The sequence below is a fragment of the Ovis canadensis genome, chromosome X, assembly GCF_042477335.2.
Source record: "Ovis canadensis isolate MfBH-ARS-UI-01 breed Bighorn chromosome X, ARS-UI_OviCan_v2, whole genome shotgun sequence".
In the NCBI taxonomy this organism is placed as follows: domain Eukaryota; kingdom Metazoa; phylum Chordata; class Mammalia; order Artiodactyla; family Bovidae; genus Ovis; species Ovis canadensis.
In genome coordinates, this window is record NC_091727.1 from 38,794,695 (window position 1) to 38,817,200 (window position 22,506).

At 38.3% G+C, this 22,506-nt stretch overlaps 1 protein-coding gene across 2 annotated transcripts in view; it reads left to right on the forward strand.

Annotated features, from left to right (window-relative positions):
* The window catches only part of SYTL5 (synaptotagmin like 5), a 114,425-nt gene that overhangs the window by 21,392 nt on the left and 70,527 nt on the right, over positions 1-22,506 (forward strand). For both annotated transcript variants that reach the window (XM_070289901.1, XM_070289902.1), the window contains exon 2: positions 10,808-11,017. In XM_070289901.1, coding sequence (XP_070146002.1) covers positions 10,808-11,017 — 210 coding nt within the window. The remainder of the gene's footprint in view (positions 1-10,807; positions 11,018-22,506) is intronic.

The following is a 22,506-nucleotide window of genomic DNA, read 5'->3' on the forward strand; positions in this document are numbered from 1 at the left end:
TTTTAAATGTTCTTATACAATCCTTCCCTGGTGGTGCGGAGGTTAAAGCATCTGCCTGCAATGTGGGAGACCTGGGTTTGATCCCTAGGTTGGGAAGATCTCCTGGAGAAGGAAATGGCAACCCACTCCAGTATTCTTGCCTGGAGAATCCCATGGACAGAGGAGCTTGGTGGGCTATAGTCCACGGGTCACAAAGAGTTGGACACGACTGAGTGACTTCACTTTCACTTTCATACAATCCTTCTGTGTATTTTTGCCAGTCAGGCAGTTCAGTCATCCAGTCATGTCCAACTCTTTGCAACTCCATGGACCACAGCCACACTGCTGTGTGGCTGTTTTGCAGATAAGTTCATTTTTGTCATATTTTAGATTCCATATATAAGTGATATGACATTTGTCTTTCACTTTCTGACTTACTTCACTTCATATGATAATCTGGTTTCCATTGAATATATGTACTGTATCTCCTTTATTCATTCATCTGTTGATGGACATTTAGGTTGCTTCCTTGTCTTGGCTCTGTAAATAAAACTGCTACAAATATAGGGGTTCATGGATCTTTTCAAGTTACAGTTTTGTCTAGATAGATGTCCAGTGGTGGGATTACCGGATCATGTGGTAATTCTATTTTTAGTTTTCTGAGAAATCTCTGTACTGTTTTCCATAGTGGCTGCACCAACTACATTCCCACCAACAGTGTAAGAGGCTTCCCTTTTCTCTGCACCCTCTCCAGTGTTTATTGTTTATAGACTTTTCTTAATGGTGTGAGGTGGTACCTCATTGTAGTTTTGATTTGCATTTCTTATAATTAGTGATGATGAACATCTTTCTACTGTTTTTGATACTCAGGAAAGGGTATCCTTTGGGTTTCAGATTTTTAGAGTACATACGTTCTTGTTCCTTGTCAGGCCAGGAAATTTTGATGATATTTTGCAAGGTGTTCCCAGGTTGAAGACTTGGTTTGATAATTATATATGAGATCAATTTCTGCTATGATTTTAAGACTATTGATAATAAATAATTGCCTCTGTCCAGATGGTTTTGTGAGATCTCCTGGTATGTTCCTATGAGCCAAATGTTTCTACCACTGGGAAGCGCTTCGTGTCATCCCAGATTGCACAGTGCTGTCTTTCCTTGAGACAGTTTGTTTGCTGTTGTTTGGCTGCACTGTACAGCTTGCATGATGTTAGTTCCCTGACCAGTGATTGAACCTGGGCCCTCAGCACTGAAAGCAGAGAATCCTAACCTCTGGATCAGCAGGGAATTCTTGAGACAGTTTCTAAACCTAGTAAATTGACACAGATGGCAAGATTTCTTTATCTAGACAGGGGTTCTTTCAATTCTGTTCCTTATTTATGTTCTCTCAAGTAGCTTTCTCTCTGAGTGAAACTTTCCCCTTATTCTTGGATGGTCTGGATTCTTTTTAATAGCCATTGACTTGCAAATTAATCAAAAGCTTAATAAAGTTTATAGTGGTATTTGATGAGAAACAGCTCTGTTGGAGAATGTTTGCCAGGAGAGATTCTGTGATAAGAGACAACTTGGGCACATATCATTCAGTGGGCAGATAGGAGAAACCCTTCATGTTTGAGTCTTTACTTCAAATATGTTCAGTCTGGCTTTTTACAGCTGGGACAGCGATACCAATTGCTAGTATTCCCAGTGTTCATCCTGAGCCACAGTATTTTAATAAATTGAGAGACAATGAGGGGAGTCTTGGATGAGCAAAAGTACAGATTTGGGAATATAAAACTCTGGATCTGAATCATGAGTGCACCACTTAATAGTCCTGTGATGTTTCTTCTCTGAGATTCCACTTTTTTATCTGTAAAAATTGGAATCATACTGTCTTTTTCATGGGTCATTGTCAACGTTTATGGGCTTGACACTTAAAGCAGAGTGCCTGTCATTATAGTGGCTAAGTGTTGTCATGGTTAGGTTTTAATAATAGATGCCACACACATAGGCCGACAATCAAAATGAAAAAGTCAGAGTGCAGGAGGCATGCAGCCATTGGCATCAGGCTGCTGTGACATTATTCTGCCCACATTTATTATTTCAAGTGATTTCCCCCCCATTGTTTTTGGTTTGACAGTACATTTTGTCAGTTACCGTGGTTTTGTTCTCTTAAAGGAATATGAAACTCTAGCTCTAGACAAGGATTTAGCTGGTAGGCTCTGCAGCAGAGGCTGAAGCAAAACCTAGTAGCAACATCTGTGCAAGTGGACAATAATAAAAAGAGCTAATATCTGCTGAGTTCTTCTTTTATTTGTTGAGAGATAGGTTTGTCTGTGGGTGACAGAGACATATTTTAATTATGACTTACACAAGATGGAAATACATTACTAAACAGGAAAGTCTGAATTGGTTGGCAGCTTTGTGATGTTGTAATGGTGGCTCCATTGTTGAATGGATCTAGGTGCCTTGTCTTTTGTAGTTCCACCATCTTGAAAGTTTGGCTCTTCTTCTAAGATGACTGACCCCTAGCTTCTGGCAGGGAAGAAGGGTTCGTGGGACAAGGATACCCCTTTTCCATTAGGGACATGACCTAAAGGTTACTTGTATCATTTCTGATCATATCGCATTGGCTAATATTTGGTCTCATGGCAAAACTAACTGCCAGACATGCTGGGAAATGCAGTCTTTGAGTGGCCATGAGCCTAGCTAGACATTCCACTAATAGAAAAATGGAGAACACATATTAGGAGATGCATACTGGAATGGTCTATTCCACAACTACTATGTGCCATGCTGGGCTTTACACTATAGTTGTGCTCATGACAGCATCATCTTATTTAATGCCCACAGCAACCCCATGAGCTTGTAATTACTATGAGGGAATATTTTGAGACAGCGAGAAGTTAAGTCTTTTTAAAACCTCTTGAGACACAGAGAGGCTAAGTAATTTTTTTAAAGTCTCAAGGGAAATAAGGGGCAAGACCAGGATTTGAACCCATGGAGTCTGACTTTGGAGCCTTATGCTATGAACCACTATATAGTTCTCGCTTGCTCAGTATTTTTCTCAGGCCTTGATGTGCTCTGCTAGATGAAACTGCAGATTGTTGAAAGGCATCAAGGAATCAAAGAAGCTTTATGAAGCTTATATTGCTTCCTCTTCCAGGCAGTTAATTGCTTCCCTTCTAGAATTTCTAGCTTATTTGATGCAAAATAGTGTTTAGCACAATTGGGTCTAAACAGGGTAGCAAAAGAAAAGCAACACCACACACACATGTGACAGGAATTTTAATGAAAACAGTTCCTGATTTGAAAGCAATGTGTCTATGCCACGATAAAGCAAGCACTCTTTGTATTGCATTGAACAGTTTTGATTATGGGATAGAATAAATTGAATTCAGTATATCACCGGAATATAGAAATGAAAATATTGTCATTCAACGACAGTTGAGACTGTTGGCCTCTGTAATATTTAGGATTTCAACTACATATAAGTCATCAATTCACATGTTAACACATATTTATCTGTGTAGCAACAAGCAAACCTAAAGAATGAACTGATGTTTTTAAAATACAAAGGCACCCTGAGTTTATCTTCTTTTTTTTGTTTTACTTTTTATTATAGAAAATTTCAAACACTCACAAGAATATAGTAAAATGAACCTAAAATGCCCATCACCCAGCACAACATTTATTGATTTAAGAACATCCTTATACCTTCAATATCTTTCCCCACTGGATCCTTCCACTGGATTTTTTTTATAGAGCGTCACATACATGTTATTTCATCCACCATTTTTTCAGAACATATTTCTTTGTAAACATAACTACAGTTCCATGATCATATCTAAAAAGTTTAATATGAGTTCTTTAAATTCATCAAAAATCCAGTCAATGTCAAATTTCCTCCAGTCATTTATATTCTCAAAATATTTATTCATTCTTTAACTGATTAATTGATTGATTGTATTAAAGTTTGCTTCTTTTTATTTATTTATTTATATTTTGGAGACTAATTACTTTATAATATTGTATTGGTTTTGCCATACATTGACATGAATCCACCAGAGGTGTACATGTGTTCCCCATCCTGAACCCCCCTCCCACCTCCCTCCTCATACCATCCTTCTGCATCATCCCAGTGCACCAGCCCCGAGCATCCTGTATCATGCATTGAACCTGGACTGGCAATTCATTTCACATATGATAATATACATGTTTCAATGCCATTCTCCCAAACCATCCCACCCTTGCCCTCTTCCACAGAGTCAAAAAGATTGTTTTATACATCTGTGTCTCTTTTGCTGTCTCGCATACAGGGTTATCGTTACCATCCTTCTACATTCCATATATATGCATTAGTATACTGTATTGGTGTTTTTCTATCTGGCTTACTTCACTCTGTATAATAGGCTCCAGTTTCATCCACCTCATTAGAACTGATTCAAATGTATTCTTTTTAATGAACTGATGTTTTTAAAATATAAAGGCACCCTGAGTTTATCTTAAGTGAAGAATTGGCCTTAGCTGGAATTAAATGTCTTCAACAGCTTTTTTTCCTTTTTTCTGTTAAAAAAAAAGGAAGTGTAGCTGATACATAATGTGTTACTTTCAAGTATACAGTGTATACCTGCTCACCTTCTGTGGTGGCTACAATCACTGATGACTGTGACGACATTTGTTTACTGATATGGCAGGCAGTATTCCATTTATTAATAGCAAAGTGATTCAGGTATATATGTATAATGTATATCTACTCTTTTTCAGATTCTTTTCCACTATAGGTTATTATAAGATAATCTGAATATATGCTATGCTATTCAGTTGGCCCTTGTTTATTTTCTATATATTATAGTGACTGTCTGTTAATCTGAAGTTCTAAGTTATCTCCCCCTACCCCTACTTTCCCCTTTGGTAGCCATGAGATTGTTTTCTATGTTGATCAGTCTATTTCTGTTTTGTAAATAAATTCACTTGTATCATTTTTTTATGATTCCACATGTAAGGGATATATAGTATTTGTCTGACTTCACTTAGTATGACAATCAGTAGGGATAAGACCCATCCATGTTGCTGCAAATGACATTATTCTTTTTTATGTCTTGGAAATATCTTTTTCATAACATTTTTTCTTTGTATCTTCATTACTTTTCAACGGTTGATTTGGGTCCATATTTATGTCTACTACACATTTTTTATACCTATCCAGTACTCTTTGTTTTTGTTTCCAAATAAGAACAAAGAGAAGAAATGGTGAGAATTTTAATATTTTAATGAATCAAAATAGTTTTTCTTTCTGATCAAAAGTGTACAAACAAGGTTAAGGAAGATGGAAAAGTTCTAGAAATCCTTACTGTTGTTTCCCCAGGCTTGCATTACTTTTTCAATGTGTCTGATATCAGTTTTAGCCAATTTTGATTTTGTTCTCAGGAAATCTAACATTGTACATTTTTCTCTTTGCATTCTCTTTTTTTTTTTTATAACAATGGCTTCACATTGTAAAGTCCTCTATAATTCCCCAAACATATTACCATACTTAATTGCCTCTGGCTCTCACAACCACCCTTGAGGAAGATAGGAAAGGAATCAGTATCTTCATTTTGAAGTTGAAGTACTGAGACCTGGAGAGATTAAGTGGAATGCCCAGTAATACCTAGTATGGCTGAGATTTCCTCCCTCCCGCCCTATTCCCTTCCTTTTTCCCTTCTTCCTGTCTTCTTTCTCTGTCACTCACCAGCTTTTGCTTATGCTCTCTTTTTTTCATTCAATTAAATGAAAGCTATTATGTTCCTGGCACTGCTTAGATGCGATAAAATGAAAAACGGAACAAAACAGATGCAGCCTTGCCCTCATGGAAATTACAGAGGAGTTTGCGAGACAAACATGAAACCAGTTAAAAAAAAAAAAAAAGTACAATCAAGAAATATGGTAAGTTCTGTGAAGAGAAAGAACACAGTTCTCTGAATGAGAATAAGATGGGAATCTGCAGTAGATTTGGTAATCAGAGAAAGCCACTCTAGGTAACCAGCAGTAAAGCTGAAAGAAAAGAATATATGAAAGCCAGCCAGATGAAGAAACTAGGCTTATTTTTTAAAAATTATTTATTTATTTACTTTTGTCTGTGCCGAGTATTCCTTGCATTTGTGTGGGCTTTCTCTAGTTGTGGCCAGTGGGGGCTGCTCTCTAGTTGCAGCTCTCAGGGCTCAGTAGTTGCTGTTGAAGGGGCCTGGAGTGTACAAGCTTCAGTGATTGTGCACACAGGCTTAGTTGCTACGTGGCGTGTGGAATCTTCATGGACCAGGGTTCGAACCCGTCTCTCCTGCATTGGCAGGCAGATTCCTTACCCACTGCACCACCAGGGAAGTTCCTAGGCTGTATGTTTATCATTCAGGGTAGGCTAAATGATGCTCTAAGAACAGTTCCAAATTCTTACTGGTTTAAAATAATGAAGGTTTATTTCTCTCTGATGTTCCATGTCCATAACTGAGTGGCTAAGGTCTCTACTTCATGGCATCTTCAGACCAGGACTCAAACTTACAGGGCAGACACTATTTGGGACATTGCCATTCTTCATGCAAAGAAGAGGGTTTGTGGTAACCTGGTGATTTGCTCTTAAAGCTTTTACCTGAAGTCACATATCACAGTTCATGCACCAGCGGGAGTCACTTGACCACATCTAATGTCAAGAGGGCGGTATCTACAGTTCCAACTTGTTCCACCTACCCAGCCTCCCTTGCAGCTAATGGTGATGCTGTGACACTGTCTGGTCAAGTAAGGGAAGTCCCTAAGGGAAGTCCTTCTTCATTGGAGGACTTCTGCATCAACTTTTGCTTTTCTGTTTAGATATATACAGGTATAACTGTAAGATACAGGTATAACAGACACTCCCTCCCTATTCTTCCTGCCTTAAACGCTACTGATGCACTACTGAAGCTGCCTAACCATTTTGCATAAGAATGATGAGCCATACTTTGAAGATAGGGGATCATCAGAATGAAATGATTCTTTAATGACCTGACTTTTCAGTTGAACTAATACAAGCAAGTGCCCAATTCTGGATTTCTTGTATGTGGGGAATAAAGTGAAAGTGTTAATCATTCAGTTGTGTCCTACTCTTTGCCACCCTATGGACTGTAGCCTGCCAGGCTCCTCTGTCCATGGAATTCTCTAGGCAAGAATACTGGAGTAGGTAGCCATTCCTTTCTCCAGGGGATCTTCCTGACCCAGTGATCAAACCCAGGCCTTCTGCACTGCAGACAGATTCTTTACCGTTCTGAGCCACAAGGGAAACCCTTGTGGGAGAAAAATTACACCAAATATTTAAGCCTGTTATTTGAAACCAGAAACATTTCTAGCTTATGTGCATAAGAAAGATGAACAGATTCTGTGCTTATAGCCCAGAAACCCATCTTCTTCAGATACCTTCCTGAGACTGGGCCAGGAGTGCAGGAGCCAAATGAGATTGACCTTGCTTTGTGAGTGGCAGCCAGTGAAGCAGAGGAAAGAGAAATCGTCCGTCCTATTCCTCTCTTCTAGCTCCCTGTAGTTCCCTTTCTCCTTCATACAATGTCACCAGTTGCACAGTTTGTTTTCCTGACTACAACTACTGTCCCTTTACCCTTTACTCTGTCATTACCCTTTCTCCTCTTCTTGAGAAATGCTTGTGTCCATTTAAGGTGAAATTATCCTAGGTATGATTGAATTGGGTATCCCTGGTAGCTTAGCGGTAAAGAATTCACCTGCCAGTGCAGAAGCCATGGGTTTGATCCCTGGGTTGGGAAGATCGCCTGGAGAAAGAAATGGCAACCCACTAATGATTGAATTAGGTCAGTTTCTCAAAGATTTGAAAAATCTGTAAGCTGCTTGTGAGTGAAAAAGGTTGCCTGCCATATCAACAAACAAAGGGATGTTGCAACCATCAAGTCACTGCAGCCACCCTGAGGGGACTCAGGATGGGAAAGAACAGGATACTAGCCCTAAATAACTGAGTTGCAAATCAAAGGAATAATTTCCATGAGCCCAGACTCTTGCCCCTTCCCATATACAGAAAAGGGCTATATTCATTATCTTGAGCTTCTGGTTGGTTTTCTTTACTTGTCGGTAATTTTTGATGTTCCTACTCCTTGTTGCAAAACTCCTATGTATCCTGGCTCCTCTCTTTCTTCTTCTGAGCAGTCCCTCAGAGCTATAGCTGAGGGGTGGCCTCCCAGGCTTCAGTCCTCAGCAAGTCTGCCAAATAAAACAATTCTCAATTTTTAGGTTATCCGTTTTTTTCAGTCAACATGCTTAATATTTTGTGCTGCCTATGGAATTCTTCCCAGCTTTCCCCACAGTCTCAGAGGTTCCTCTGAGAATATGTGGGACAGTTAATGCTGGTTGTCTTAGGAATTCCCAACTGGTGTGTTTGGACCTAGAAATTCTTGGTCCTCTGTGTCCTTCCTGTGGTGGCCCACATCTTTTCAGACTTTGGAACTGGGAGCTAAGTGAACGCTGATTGCTAAATGAAGGCCTATGAATAGAACACAAAGAAAAATGCAATCTAAATATTTGACTTTATGGCCATACTTTCTCCAAATGGTCTCAAGCTCTAGTTTAAGGAGCAACCAAGTAGTTAAACTTCAGGCACCTGATCATAAAATTTATTTTTTTTTTTGTCTCTGGAGTATCCTGGAATACCCCATGTTCTCAATTTCTTATTCTTTGGCCCACTATCCTACTGGGATAGGGCTGCAGTCTACGATTATTCTTTATTTCCCTCATTTTGGTCATTTATTCTTTATGATTGTTACATGAATTGTTACAGATTGTGACTAGGCAGTGTTTGATTTCTCATGTGCCCTGAGGTGTTTAAAGGTGTGTGTGTGTGCGTGCACGCACGTGTGCGCTCAGTCATATCTGACTCTTTGAAACCCCTTGTACTGCCAGGCTCCTCTGTCCATGGGATTTTCCCAGCAAGAATACCAGAGTGGGTTGCCATTTCCTGTTCTAGCGTATCTTCCCGACCCAGGGTTCAAACCTGTGTCTTCTTGAGTTTCCTGCATTGTCAGGCGGGTTCTTTACCACTGCTCCACCTGGAAAGGTCTGTTGTTATTTTCCAAATAATACAGTTGGAGTTTTCAAATGAGAATTCATCTCATTTTAAAAGTTGTAGCTTTTACAGGTTTTCAAAAGTAAATTGTGTGGAGCTTTTCTTACACTCAATTTTAGGAGCTAGTTGTTCATGAGAAAAAAAGACATAAGGATGCTTTGTAAGTTCTAAATCAGGGAGTAGAAAACATGTGTGTTCTTGTCATTTTTGCTCAATTGGACAAGAAAGGGAGAACTTTGTTTTCTTTTCAATTACAGATTATTATAGGATATTGAATATCGTTCCCTGTGCTGTATAGTAGGACCTTGTTGTTTATTTTATATATAATAGATTCTCTCTGCTAACACCAAACTCCTAATTTATCCCTCCCCCATGCCCTTTTCCTTTTGGTAACCATCTGTTTGTTTTCTGTGTCTGTGAGTTTGTTTTGGTTTCGTAAGTAAATTCATTTGCATCATATTTTAGATTCCACCTTTAAGCGGTATTTGTCTTTTTCTTTCTGACTTATTTAACTCAATATAATCTCTAGGTCCATCCATGTTGCTACAAACAGCATTATCCTTTTTAATGACTGAGTAGTATTCCTTTTGAATAGCTATTTTCTAAAGTGTATGTAAATAGATCACATCATATAGTAAAAGGAGGGACATAGAAATAGCATTTATTTAGTACTTGTGTGGCAGGAAACAAGCTGGTATCTTCCCATATATTGTCTTACTTAGTCTTAAAAATGGTCACGTTGGAATATTATTACTCCTGTTTTTGAAACAAAGAGACTGAAGTTGAATGGGTAAATCATTGTTTACATTTGAATAGGTAATTCATAATGGACCCAGGATTCAAACAAATGTATATCTAACAGCAAAGCCCATGGGTCAGTGGCAATTATTTGATCTTCAATGATGGGCAATGTCTTTGTAGCAAAGTTCACATTGGCTCATTTAAGGCAGCAATCCCAAACCTTTTTGGCATCAGGGACTAGTTTCTTGGAAGACAGTTTTTACATGGACCTGGTGTGGGGTGGTTTGGGGATGATTCCAGTATATTACATTTATTGTGCACTTAAAGTGAAAGTGTCAGTCACTCAGTTATTTCCGACTCTGTGTGACCCCATGGACAGTCTGCCAGTCTCCTCTGTCCATGGAATTCTCCAGGTAAAAATACTGGAGTGGGTTGCTGTACCCTTCTCCAGGGGATCTTCCCAACCCAGGGATGGAACCCAGGTCTCCTGCATTGCAGGCAGATTCTTTACCATCTGAGCCATCAGGAAAGCCCATTGTGCACTTAATTCAATTATTATTATATCAGCTGTACCTCAGATAATCAAGAAGTAGATCCTGGAGGTTGGGGACCCCTGACTTAAAGAAAACACCCATGTTGCCAAGTTTGATTTCACCCTCTTGCCTCATATCTAGGCAAGGAGACAACATAGCATTGTACATGCCTGTAGGCTGGGGTTGTGCTCCCTTGTTATGGTATCAAAGACACCCTGGAAAAGGTAGAGTAGAATGTAAATAAATACTAATAGCAAATAGAAGTGCCTGGATAAGATTCCAAAATCCGAGAGTAAGACGCAACCGTTATATTTTTCCACTAATGAGATCAAAGGATTATTGATTCTGGAGGAAGAAATTATGGATTTTTGAAAGTCACTTGAATGTAACTCCTTGATCCTTTCAAATAGTCTCCCCAGTGAACACATCCCTTATATAAAGATAGCTCTGCTTCTCTTTTGTAAGTGATTTTTTTTCCCTCTCCTTCCAGGAAGCTGAAGAATGAACTCCTGGAAGCGAAACGCAGAAGTGGGAAGACTCAACAAGAGACCACAAGGGTCTGTGCCCACTGTCAGAGAAACCTGGGCTTGATATTCGATCGGGGAGACCCGTGCCAGGCCTGCTCCCTCAGAGTGTGCAGCCAGTGCCGGGTCTCAGGCCTTGATGGCAGCTGGCGGTGCACCATCTGTGCGAGAGTCGCGTGAGTTTCTTGCCTTTGTGTGCAAAGTCAGCTTTGATGACTGAAGAGTTGGGGAATGGGGAAAGCAAGGAGGAAGAATACATAAAAGGTAGCGATAGAGAATAGCACTGAAAGTATAGCCACACTAGAAGTTCAGTAGTGCTTTGGCAGGGTGTAAAGTGTATCTGTGTGTGTCTAAGACACAGAAACATTGTATGGTTGGAAGCCTCACAGAACGTGGTCTCTTCCCACATCTGAACACCACCTTCAGGCTTTCTTAGAGCCACACTTGGCTCCACCCAGCTTCTTAGGGTGTGTGTGCTCAGTCCTGTTCCATGGAATTTTGGGAATTTTCCAGGATTTTCCCCATGGAATTTTCCAGGTAAGAATACTGAAGTGGGTTGCCGTGCCCTCCTCCAGGGGATCTTCCCAACCCAGGGATTGAACCTGCATCTTCTGCATTGGCAGGCTGGTTCTTTACCACTAGTGCAGCCTGAGAAGTCCAAAACTGGGTTTCAGTTCAGTTCAGTTGCTCAGTCATGTTGACTCTTTGTGACCCCCATGAAGCACAGCACGCCAGGCCTCCCTGTCCATCACCAACTCCTGGAGTTCACTCAGACTCATGTCCATCAAATCGGTGATGCCATCCAGCCATCTCATCCTCTGTCGTCCCCTTCTCCTCCTGCCCCCAATCCCTCCCAGCATCAGGGTCTTTTCCAATGAGTCAACTCTTCACATGAGGTGGCCAAAGTATTGGAGTTTCAGCTTTAGAATCAGTCCTTCCAATGAACACCCAGGACTGATCTCCTTTAGGATGGACTGATTGGATCTCCTTGCAGTCCAAGGGACTCTCAAGAGTCTTCTCCAACACCACAGTTCAAAAGCATCAATTCTTCGGTGCTCAGCTTTCTTCACAGTCCAACTCTCATATCCATACATGACCACTGGAAAAACCATAGCCTTGACTAGATGGACCTTTGGTGGCAAAATAATGTCTTTGCTTTTTAATATGCTATCTAGATTGATTATGACTTTCCCTCCAAGGAGTAAGCGTCTTTTAATTTCATGGCTGCAGTCACCATCTGCAGTGATTTTGGAGCCCCCCAAAATAAAGTCAGCTACTATTTCCACTGTTTCCCCATCCAGATGCCATGATCTTCGTTTTCTGAATGTTGAGCTTTAAGCCAACTTTTTCACTCTCCTCTTTCACTTTCATCAAAAGGCTTTTTAGTTCCTCTTCATTTTCTGCCATAAGGGTGGTGTCATCTGCATATCTGAGGTTATTGATATTTCTCCCTGCAATCTTGATTCCAGCTTGTGTTTCCTCCAGTTCAGCATTTCTCATGATGTACTCTGCATAGAAGTTAAATAAGCAGGGTGACAATATTACAGCCTTGACGTACTTCTTTTCCTATTTGGAACCAGTCTGTTGTTCCATGTCCAGTTCTAACTGTTGCTTCCTGACCTGCGTACAGGTTTCTCAAGAGGCAGGTCAGGTGGTCTGGTATTCCCATCTCTTTCAGAATTTTCCACAGTTTATTATGATCCACTCAGTCAAAGGCTTTGGCATAGTCAGTAAAGCAGAAATAGATGTATTTTTCTGGAACTCTCTTGCTTTTTTGATGATCCAGCAGATGTTGGCAATTTGATCTCTGGTTCTTCTACCTTTTCTAAAACCAGCTTGAACATCTGGAAGTTCACGGTTCACATATTGCTGAAGCCTGGCTTGGAGAATTTTGAGCATTACTTTACTAGCATGTGAGATGAGTGCCATTGTGTGGTAGTTTGAGCATTCTTTGGCATTGCCTTTCTTTGGGATTGGAATGAAAACTGACCTTTTCCAGTCCTGTGGCCACTGCTGAGTTTTCCAAATCTGCTGGCAACTGGGTTTAATAATCTGCAAATCAAGGTGCAAAAATAATTCAGGATATCTTCCTGTCTTTCCCATGAAATCAAATTGTTTACTTGGGATATTTCTCCATATATGTGTACAGAAAAAGTATCAGTAATGCACTTTGCTTTCTACTTGAAAGGAACATGATGTATCTGTGACTCAAGTACATAATGTAAAAGTCGCTCTTTTAGACCCTGAAGTCTTCATAGAAAGTTTTTCTCAGTGTGAAATAATGGGTCTTTCCAACTCTGCTCCCCTTTACTTCACATTTCAGAGTTGGATATAAAGGCTCTTCCAGTATTGCCAAATTGGAGAAGGAAATGGCAACCCACTGCAGTATTCTTGCCTGGAGAATCCCATGGACAGAGGAGCCTGGTGGGCTATAGTCCATGGGATTGCAAAGAGTCAAACATGACTGAATGACTATTACTTACGGTATAGTCAAATAATGACTTACAGAGGAAATAATGGACAGAATTTCCTCAGTTATAGTTTTGCCTCTATATAATTTTGCAGGAGCATTTATCCCTCTCTACTCTTAGTGACCACTAGAGGACAATAAATCAGAAGAGGAAAACTTGGAAAGAGACTAGTACCCCTCCTTTTTTTTAAATGAAAACATAGTACACATGGCTTTTGTTTTTAACTAGAGTTGATGATGGACAGGGAGGCCTGGCGTGCTGCGATTCATGGGGTCGAAAAGAGTCGGACATGACTGAGCGACTGAACTGAACTGAACTTACACAAAAGGACACAAATGACAAGTGTACAACAGGGTTTCTCGATTTCAGCATCACTGAAATTGGCAATATGGTTCTTTGTGGGGGAGGGAGGGGCTGTCCTATGTACTATAAGATGTTTAGCAGTGTTCATGGCTTCTACCCAGTAGACACCAGTAGCACTCCTCCCCTTTTCAGTGGTGACAATGACAGATTCCTGCCAACATTACCACATGTCCTGTAAAGAGCAAATGTCTTTGAGAAGCACTGAGGTACAGCTTTGCAAATTATCACAGTTTCTGTGTAACTACCATTCAGGCAATGAAATAGAAATGCTACTGACACCTCAGAAGCTTTTCTTCTTCCTCCTCCCAATCACTAGTCCCTTCTTATTCTCCAAATATAAATATTATCCAGCTGACACCATAAGTTAACTTTGACTTTTTTATACTTTAAATTGATTTTAATTGTTTAAATTGTTGATTTTATACTTAAAATATTAAAAAATTCAAAATTTTTATACTTTAAATTGACTCATACAGGGTGTGTGTTTTTCTTCATAACTACTTTTGGTCAACATTATGTTTGTGAGACATCTATTTTTGTTGCATTTGGCAGATGTCTACTCATTTTCACTTTTATACTCATTTCACTCATTTTCACTATAGTGTTTTGTTAATGCTCTATTTATAACTATATAAGGATTCATATACCATTCTATCATTGATGTATATTTGGGATGTTTCTAGCTTTCACCTCTTAAAAATAGTGTTGTTATAAATATTCTTGCGCATGTTTCTTGGTACATTTGTGTATGTATTTCCATTGAATATGTACATAGTAAAGTTGCTGGGTCATAGAATTTATGCATGTGTTTCATATCAGTTGTTGTTTAGTAGCTAAGTTATGTCTGACTCTTTGTGACCCTATGGACTATAGCCCTCCAGGCTCCTCCGTGCATGGGATTTCCCAGGGAAGAATACTGGAGTGGGTTACCAGTTCCTCATCCAGGGGATTTTCCCAGATCAGGGATCAAACCCATGTCTCCTACCTTAGCAGGTGGATTCTTTACCACTGTGCCACCTGGGAAGCCCCACGATGCCAATTGTTTTCCAAAGTGGTTGTGCTAAGTTATTCTTTCACTAGCAAGGTATGAGTGTTGGTTACTTTATATTTTTACAACAGTGTTTTTGGTTTTTCCATTTTTATAATTTTGTTGGGTGTGTAGTGGATTAATTGCATTTTTCTTTGTTACCAATGAGAATGAGGATATCTTCATATGTTGACTGACCATTTGAACATCCTTTTCTGTGAAGTGCTGGTTCAGGTCTCTTGCCTTTTTCTGTTAGGTTATCAGCCTTTTACTGACTAGTGTGAAGGAATTCTTTATATATTCTGTGTACAAACCATGTTGGTTCCTTGTGTTTCAGATATTTTTTCATTCTCTCAGTGGTGTATTGAAGAACAGAAATCTCTAATTTTTTAGTAACTCAATTTGTTCATCTTTTCCTGTATGAGATTAGTGGATTTTTTCTTTCTGTATCCTAACAGAAAAAAAAAAAGCTTCTTGTAAAAGCTGATGAAAATATTCTCCCATGTGATCTCCTGTAAGTGTTATTGTATTACCTTTTTAGACTTACAATCTATTTGGAACTGATTTTTGCATGTGCTATGAGTTACAGATTCATTTTTATATTTTAATATGAATATCCATTTGACCCAGCAACATTTATTGAAAGGACCATTTTTTTCCATTTCTCTACAGTGTCACCTTCACAAATCAAGTTTCATTTCTGACTACTCTATTACATGTGTAATGTACCAATGATACATTATTTTAATTCAATGTAGCTTTATAAAATTTTATATCCGGTAGGCTTGCCACTTTGCTGATTTTGTTCAAAATGCCCTGGCTATTATTGGTCCCTGGTATTTTCAAATACATTTAGAATCACCTTTCCACAAAACAGGTCCTACTAGCGTTTTTATAGGGACTACATTACATCTACAGAGAGTTATGGAGAGAATTGATGTCTTTCAGTATTTAGTCTATTGATCCACAAACACTATGTGCCCTTTCATTAGTTTACCTTTAATTTCTTTTAGTAATATTTCATATAATTATTTTCCTGATATATCTTATATATCATTAGATTTAATCCAAGTATTTGATCATTGTGTTATTATAAACAGTATCCTTAAATTTTTTTTAATTTTCTAATTGTTATTGATATGGAGAAATGCAGTTGATTTGGGTAGTCTAACTTTATATTTGGAAATCTTGTTAAACCCATTTATTAATTAAAATTATTCCTGTGGCACCATTCAAATTTTATTTTTGCACAAGTGTGTCTTCTTTTCTAACACTTGACATCTTTTTTTCTTTCTGTATTGCATATTTGGTTTCAATTTTATTCATTTATTATTCTTTCTTTTACTTTTTTAGAATTTTTCATTAATAGTGTTTTGATTCATATGTTTAGAGACTTCATTTTTCCATCCTTTGTTCTTTTCTAACATATACATTTAAGGCTATGAATTTCCCTATTTGTACTGCTTTAGCTGCATCTCACACATTTTCATATCCATTATTTTTTATGATATTGGTTTCATTCTGTTTTCTAATTTCCATCACCTTTTTTTTCCCAACTACGAGTTATTTACAATTGTCTTTTGATATCTAATTTCATGGGGATTTTTGATATCTTTTTGATATTGAAATTAGCTTTCTTTCACTTTGGTCAGAGAACATACTCTATATAATTTCATTCTTTGAAATTCAGCCCAGAAAATCTTCAATTTTGTTAAATGTTCCAATTTCCTTGAAAAAATGAATTCTACCGTATTGATCTGAATATCTTAGTTTTGTCTTTTAATGATATTTGTTCATTGTGTTGTCAAAATCTTCCATATCTCTACTGAGTTTTTTAATCTATATATTCTATGTGATATTGAGGGAAATATATACTAATCTCTCTCAATAATGATTGTGGATTTTCTATTTTCCTTTTTAGCTTGATAATATTTGTTTTTTTTATTATTTTTTTCTTTATTAAATTTTTCTTTAATAAATAATGTAAGTATTTCTTATTGTCATAATTCATCTTGTTGGTACACTAATAATGCTTTTTTTTAGCTTTTTATTTTTTAAATTTTAATATCTTTAATTCTTACATGTTTTGCATATGTTGAATTTAGAGTCTTGATTGCTTAAGTATTTGGAATTGTGAGATTTTATAGTTGTACAGAAACCTTTATAATTAAGAAAACTCTCTTCTTATCTCTAGTTATGATTTTTTCCTTTTCAGTTCAGTTCAGTCGCTCAGTCGTGTCCGACTCTTTGCGACCCCATGAATCGCAGCACGCCAGGCCTCCCTGCCCATCACCATCTCCCGGAGTTCACTCAGACTCACGTCCATCGAGTCAGTGATGCCATCCAGCCATCTCATCCTGGGTCGTCCCCTTCTCCTCCTGCCCCCAATCCCTCCCAGTATCAGAGTCTTTTCCAATGAGTCAACTCTTCACATGAGGTATCCAAAGTACTGGAGCTTCAGCTTTAGCATCATTCCTTCCAAAGAAATCCCAGGGTTGATCTCCTTCAGAATGGACTGGTACTTTATAATGAGTATGGCCTCAGTTGCTTTCTTTTGGTTGACATATGCCGGGGGAATCCTCTTTATCCTTTACTTGCAACTTTTTTCTTTCCTTATATTTACCATATGTCTCTTATAAGTGGAGTATTATCGTGTGTGCATATTTTAAATCTAGGCTGACAGTTGTCATTTAATTAGGATATTTGTCCCATTTGTAGTAATAACATAACCCATATATTTTATTTAAAATTTACCACTCTTTTACTTATTCTTTTTTTGGTCCCATCTATTCTGTTCTTTTATCTCTACTCATTTGTCTTCATTTAGGTTGTTGCAATATTTTTCTATTTATCTCCTCTAATATTTATACATTTTTTACTACTCATCTAATGATTACTCTAGAGATTACAGCATACATCCTTGACTTGTTAAACTATAATATTAATTAGTAGTTTTGGTACTTCTAAGACAATATCAGGACTTAAAAACACTTTGATTGCCTTTACTCCCCTCCTAGTGCTATTGTATATTTTAAATATTTGTATATCTATACACACACATATATACACATAGCTGAGTGTGTGTGTGTATACATGTATGTATGTATGTATGTAAGATTTGTCTTAGTCTATTTAGGCAGCTGTAACAGAATACCATAGACTAGGTGGCTCTTAAATAACAGAAATTTCTTTTTCACAGTCCTGGAGATCAGGGTTCTGGCAGATTTGTTGTCTGGTGAGGGTGTGCTTCCTGGTTCATAGCCAGCTGTCTTCCCACTGTGTCCTTACCTGGCAGAAGAGGGAAGAAGGGACAAAGGAAGTCTCTGGAGAATCTTTTTATAAATGGAGTGATCACTTCCCAAAGACTCCATCCAAATAACCATTGCACTGGGGGTTACATTTCAATATATGAATTATTATGGAAGGGGTACATTCAGTCTATAACATAATTAATCCCACAAAATATTCTTATTTTATAGTCATTATTTCACTTAGATTTACTACTTAGTTACCCTTTCCATAACTATTTTCATATCCTTAAATTCACCTACTCATGGATAGTAAAAATTCATTTGTGAGTGGACCTGAGCACTTCATACCCATGTTATTCAGGGGTCAACCATATTTGAAAAACAATACAGCTTAGTGAGACTCTGTTTAATAGTATGTATCAATTGAGAATATACTTTTTTTTTCTAGCAAGGAAATTGGATAGGGCCTGTAAATATTCAAGATTACCTTAACCAGATCATGGTTTAAGCTAATTTCAAAATTGAAGCCTTAGTCCTTGAGAGAGTGGATCTGTTTGGGGATCACATTTATTCCTGGATAATACTAATAGTCCTACAAGGTCTCAAAATATATACCAATTAAATAAGAGAGGTGATTGATTTTCTGTATTATAAATAGTAGAAATAAGCACACCAAGAGTTCAGAATGTGTGTTAGTACAGTTGGATTGAATAAATATCAAAATTTGTTTGTTTTTCCACCCAGTTCTTTTCCCACCAAACTCTGCCAAGAGTGAGGTTTGTTATTTCAAGTGATGAAAGGAAAAGGGATTTTAACAAATGACTGACCTACTAATTGCAGAGTCTGAAGACTTATAAGGAATATCTCAGTAACTGTTTCTCCATTTCTTATACCATATTATTTTATTTGATCTCTAATATTTGATCATTTTCAGTTTTTATTCCATTTCTGTTTACCTCTTCTCTACATCCCGAACCCTCATTTGCTCACACAACAGTGACTAGGGACTGTGACTCATGAGGCTTTCAATCAATCAGGAGTTGCCTCAAGCTTTTGTATGGGGAGAGGAATTTTGTCTTTAATTTCTAAATGTCAGTTGTAATTACTGAAACACTCTTTTCAATACAAGACCCAAGAGGTTTGTGTATTCATGCATTGCTAATTGAAAGTTTTGCCGTCAGCTCATCTGGTAGTCAGTATAGATGGTAATTGCAGGTCTAATTCATAAAAAATCTCCCCTCAATCTGGTCAGATCCATATTAGGTTATATATAATAGAGAGAAGCTTTTAATGTGTAAGTCATTGGAATTTGCAAGTTGTTTGTTATGGAAGTTAGCTTACCTAACAAAACTAACATAATCCCTTCCTGTGTGGTTTTTTTTCCCCTTAATACTTATATGGTATATACTTTCCTCCTCTTGTTTATTATCTTTATTCCTCCACTAGAATATAAGCTTCACAACCATGAGAGCAGGGCCCGTTATCTGTAGTGTTCAATGAAGTAATTCTAGTGCCTAAAAGAATGCCTATGGTAAATACTCAATGATGAGTAAATAGATGGAAAGGCCCCACTTAAAGCACTTCAGGCTTAAGCAAGTTATGGAACAAATGTGGTTTTCTTCAGAATTAATGTGCACACACGCACACATATGCACGGACACACATCAGGCCAAATATATTTGCCCTCTGAAGAGAGTAAATTTCCAGCTGTCACAAAAAGATATGACAAGTTGTTGTCAGAAGGATATAAGAATAAATAATTAAAAAAAAAATAAAAGGTCTGTGTCTTCCCGAGGGGATGTTAAAACCTCAATACAGAACTTCAGAATTACTTGTACTTCTTTTTTTTTAATGTGATAATAACTTAATAAACCCAACTATCCACCTATCCACTTGCTCTATCTTTTGACCCATCTGTCCATCCTCACTACAACAATTATTGATAACCTGTTGGAATACTAGAGGATAAGGATACAAAGATGGATGAAACATAGACTACCCTCAGTGGTTTCATAGTCTAAGGAGGAGGAGTTTATTACATTATTATCTCATCACTAGAATAAATTCTATATTTGTGCATTACAATGTTCTGAGGAAGAAACAGCTTTCAATGTGTGGTTCTTATACCTCTTTTTAAAAATTTTATTTATTTTAATTGGAGGCTAGTTACAATATTGTGGTGGTTTTCGCCATACATCGACATGAATCAGTCATGGGTTGTACATGTGTCCCACCATCCTGCACCCCTCTCCAACCTCCTTCCCCACCCCATCCCTCTGGGTTGTCCCAGAGCACCAGCTTGGACAACAACTTATAGTTGTAGCATCTGTGTGGCAGCTGGAAATTTACAAGATGTGTGTTTCACTTAGTAGAAACAGAATCTCTTCTCATTTTAAAAACTGAAAACAGAGACAATTATTTCTTCAGCTACAAGTCTATGTGATCTCAGAGATTATCTGTCAGTGTTGGAAGTACCCTGTTTGCTATTCATGGGGTGGTTTTTGAGAGGAAGCATGAATGGTACTCTACTGGCAGTGAACACCCTTAATTTGTTGTGAGAGAATGCTGTAGTGCCAGTGGGCTGTCTCTATGTTCAATAGACCATAAAATTGAAATTCCCATCCTGACCTCTAAGAGATGAGATGAGTCAGAAAGTGACTCATTCTCTAATCAGTTGGAAAACACAACCTTTGTTGTCATTTACCTTGGAATGGGTAAAAGTAAAGAGCTTTAATTGCTGTAGCACTGAAAAGGATTACAGCAGAAACTAATAAAGGGAGCCTACCTCCTTCAATGGGATGATCAGCCCTTGACATTTTTTGCAGCCTCTTCTGGTTCTAACAAGTTGGTTGCTGTTGGTCTCCTTTTAAAATTAACTCTATAGAAACAGAATGAAAGGGACCCTGACACAGCCAGTTAGTTCATGTGGCTATCCTAATGAGACCTACAAAATTCCGCATGATTATGTTAGCGGAGGCAGTTGCTTTCCGACACAAAGACAGCCATAATGATCAGTTTTCCTAATTAGCACCTCAGTTGAACTCGGACCCCAAAGATAAAAGCAACATGATCAGGAGCCCCAAAATGAAATACTTCTGATATGATGTTGATGAGCTGATCTTATTTATATTCATGCCATGTGGTGACATTTCATGCTGCTATTTGTCCTTGTGGAAGCCTTTGTCATGTTTAAGGAGGAATCCGGTATTTTTGTTTTTGATGAATTGGTAGTGATGACTGAAAACAGATGAAATAGACCTGAGATAGATGAAATATGAGTCCCTGTCACTAACTTGAAAGACGATAGTACCAATGGTTGGAACATATACAGAGAGGGTACAGAGGGAATGCATAGTGCTTTGTAATGAAAAGGAGAAATACAGACCCTGACATCTGAAAACTGATCTGACATTTACATGTAGGTCTTGATGTTGTTAGAAGGTGATCTGGGGCGGGCTGTGGTGTTCTCATAGTAGACATAAATGACCTCAGAGTACCAGCATCCCACAGGATCACTGTGTATCCATGATGAAGTGAGACACAGTAAGAATTCTTCATAATCTTATTTTAGCATAGATGAAGACAAGGTGACTGGTCAAGCCACAATGTATCACACATCCCCGTTTCTTGGTTAATATGAATTTCCTCTTACTTCCTTACTAATTACAGCTTTAGCCTTCTTCTAGACTACCCTTCTTTTAGGTAAAACTTAAGTTATCAATGATAGCCTTGTCCCTGCTCCCTGACATCACGTAGTCTAGAGCAAATCCCTGCTCTCTTGAAATCTCCCTAAGATTACCTAACATAACCCCAAGTGAAAGTGAAAGTCCCTCAGTCATGTCTGACTCTTTGCAACCCTGTGGATTACAGCCTGCCAGGATCCTCTGTCCATGGATTCTTCAGGCAAGAATCCTGGAATGGGTTGCCATTTCCTTCTCCAGGGGATCTTCCCAACCGAGAGATTGGACCTGGGTCTCCTGCATTGGAGGCAGAATCTTTACGCTCTGAGCCACCAGGGAAACCCAACATAAGCCCCAATCCTATATTAAATTCTTTCAAACACCGCCTTCTCGAGACTTCCCATGGTTTTTCATGGCATGTTTTCCTTCATTGCAATGAACAAAAATTTCAACTTGTTCAACTATACCTGTGTATCTGGAGATCTTTTGGTCCTCATGGGTACTAGTAATTGCCACATACTCATTTAAACATCACTCCTTTTTTTTTTAAGGTTTCTATAATCTAGCTGCAAGGGAAATTTCACATTGTAGTAATCCCACACTGAGCCACAGATTTTGGGGGTGATGTGTGCATGCTTAGTCCCTCAGTCATTTCCAACTCTTTGCGACTCCATGGACTATAGCCCACCAGTGTCCTCTGCCATTCGACTCTCCATGCAAGAATACTGGAGTGGGTAGCCTATCCCTTTTCCAGGGGAACTTCCTGACCCAGGAATTGAACCACGGTCTCATGCATTGCAGGATAATTCTTCACCAACTGAGCTATCAGGGAACTTTTGAGGATGATAAGAAGCTGTTTGGAGTACCTTGACA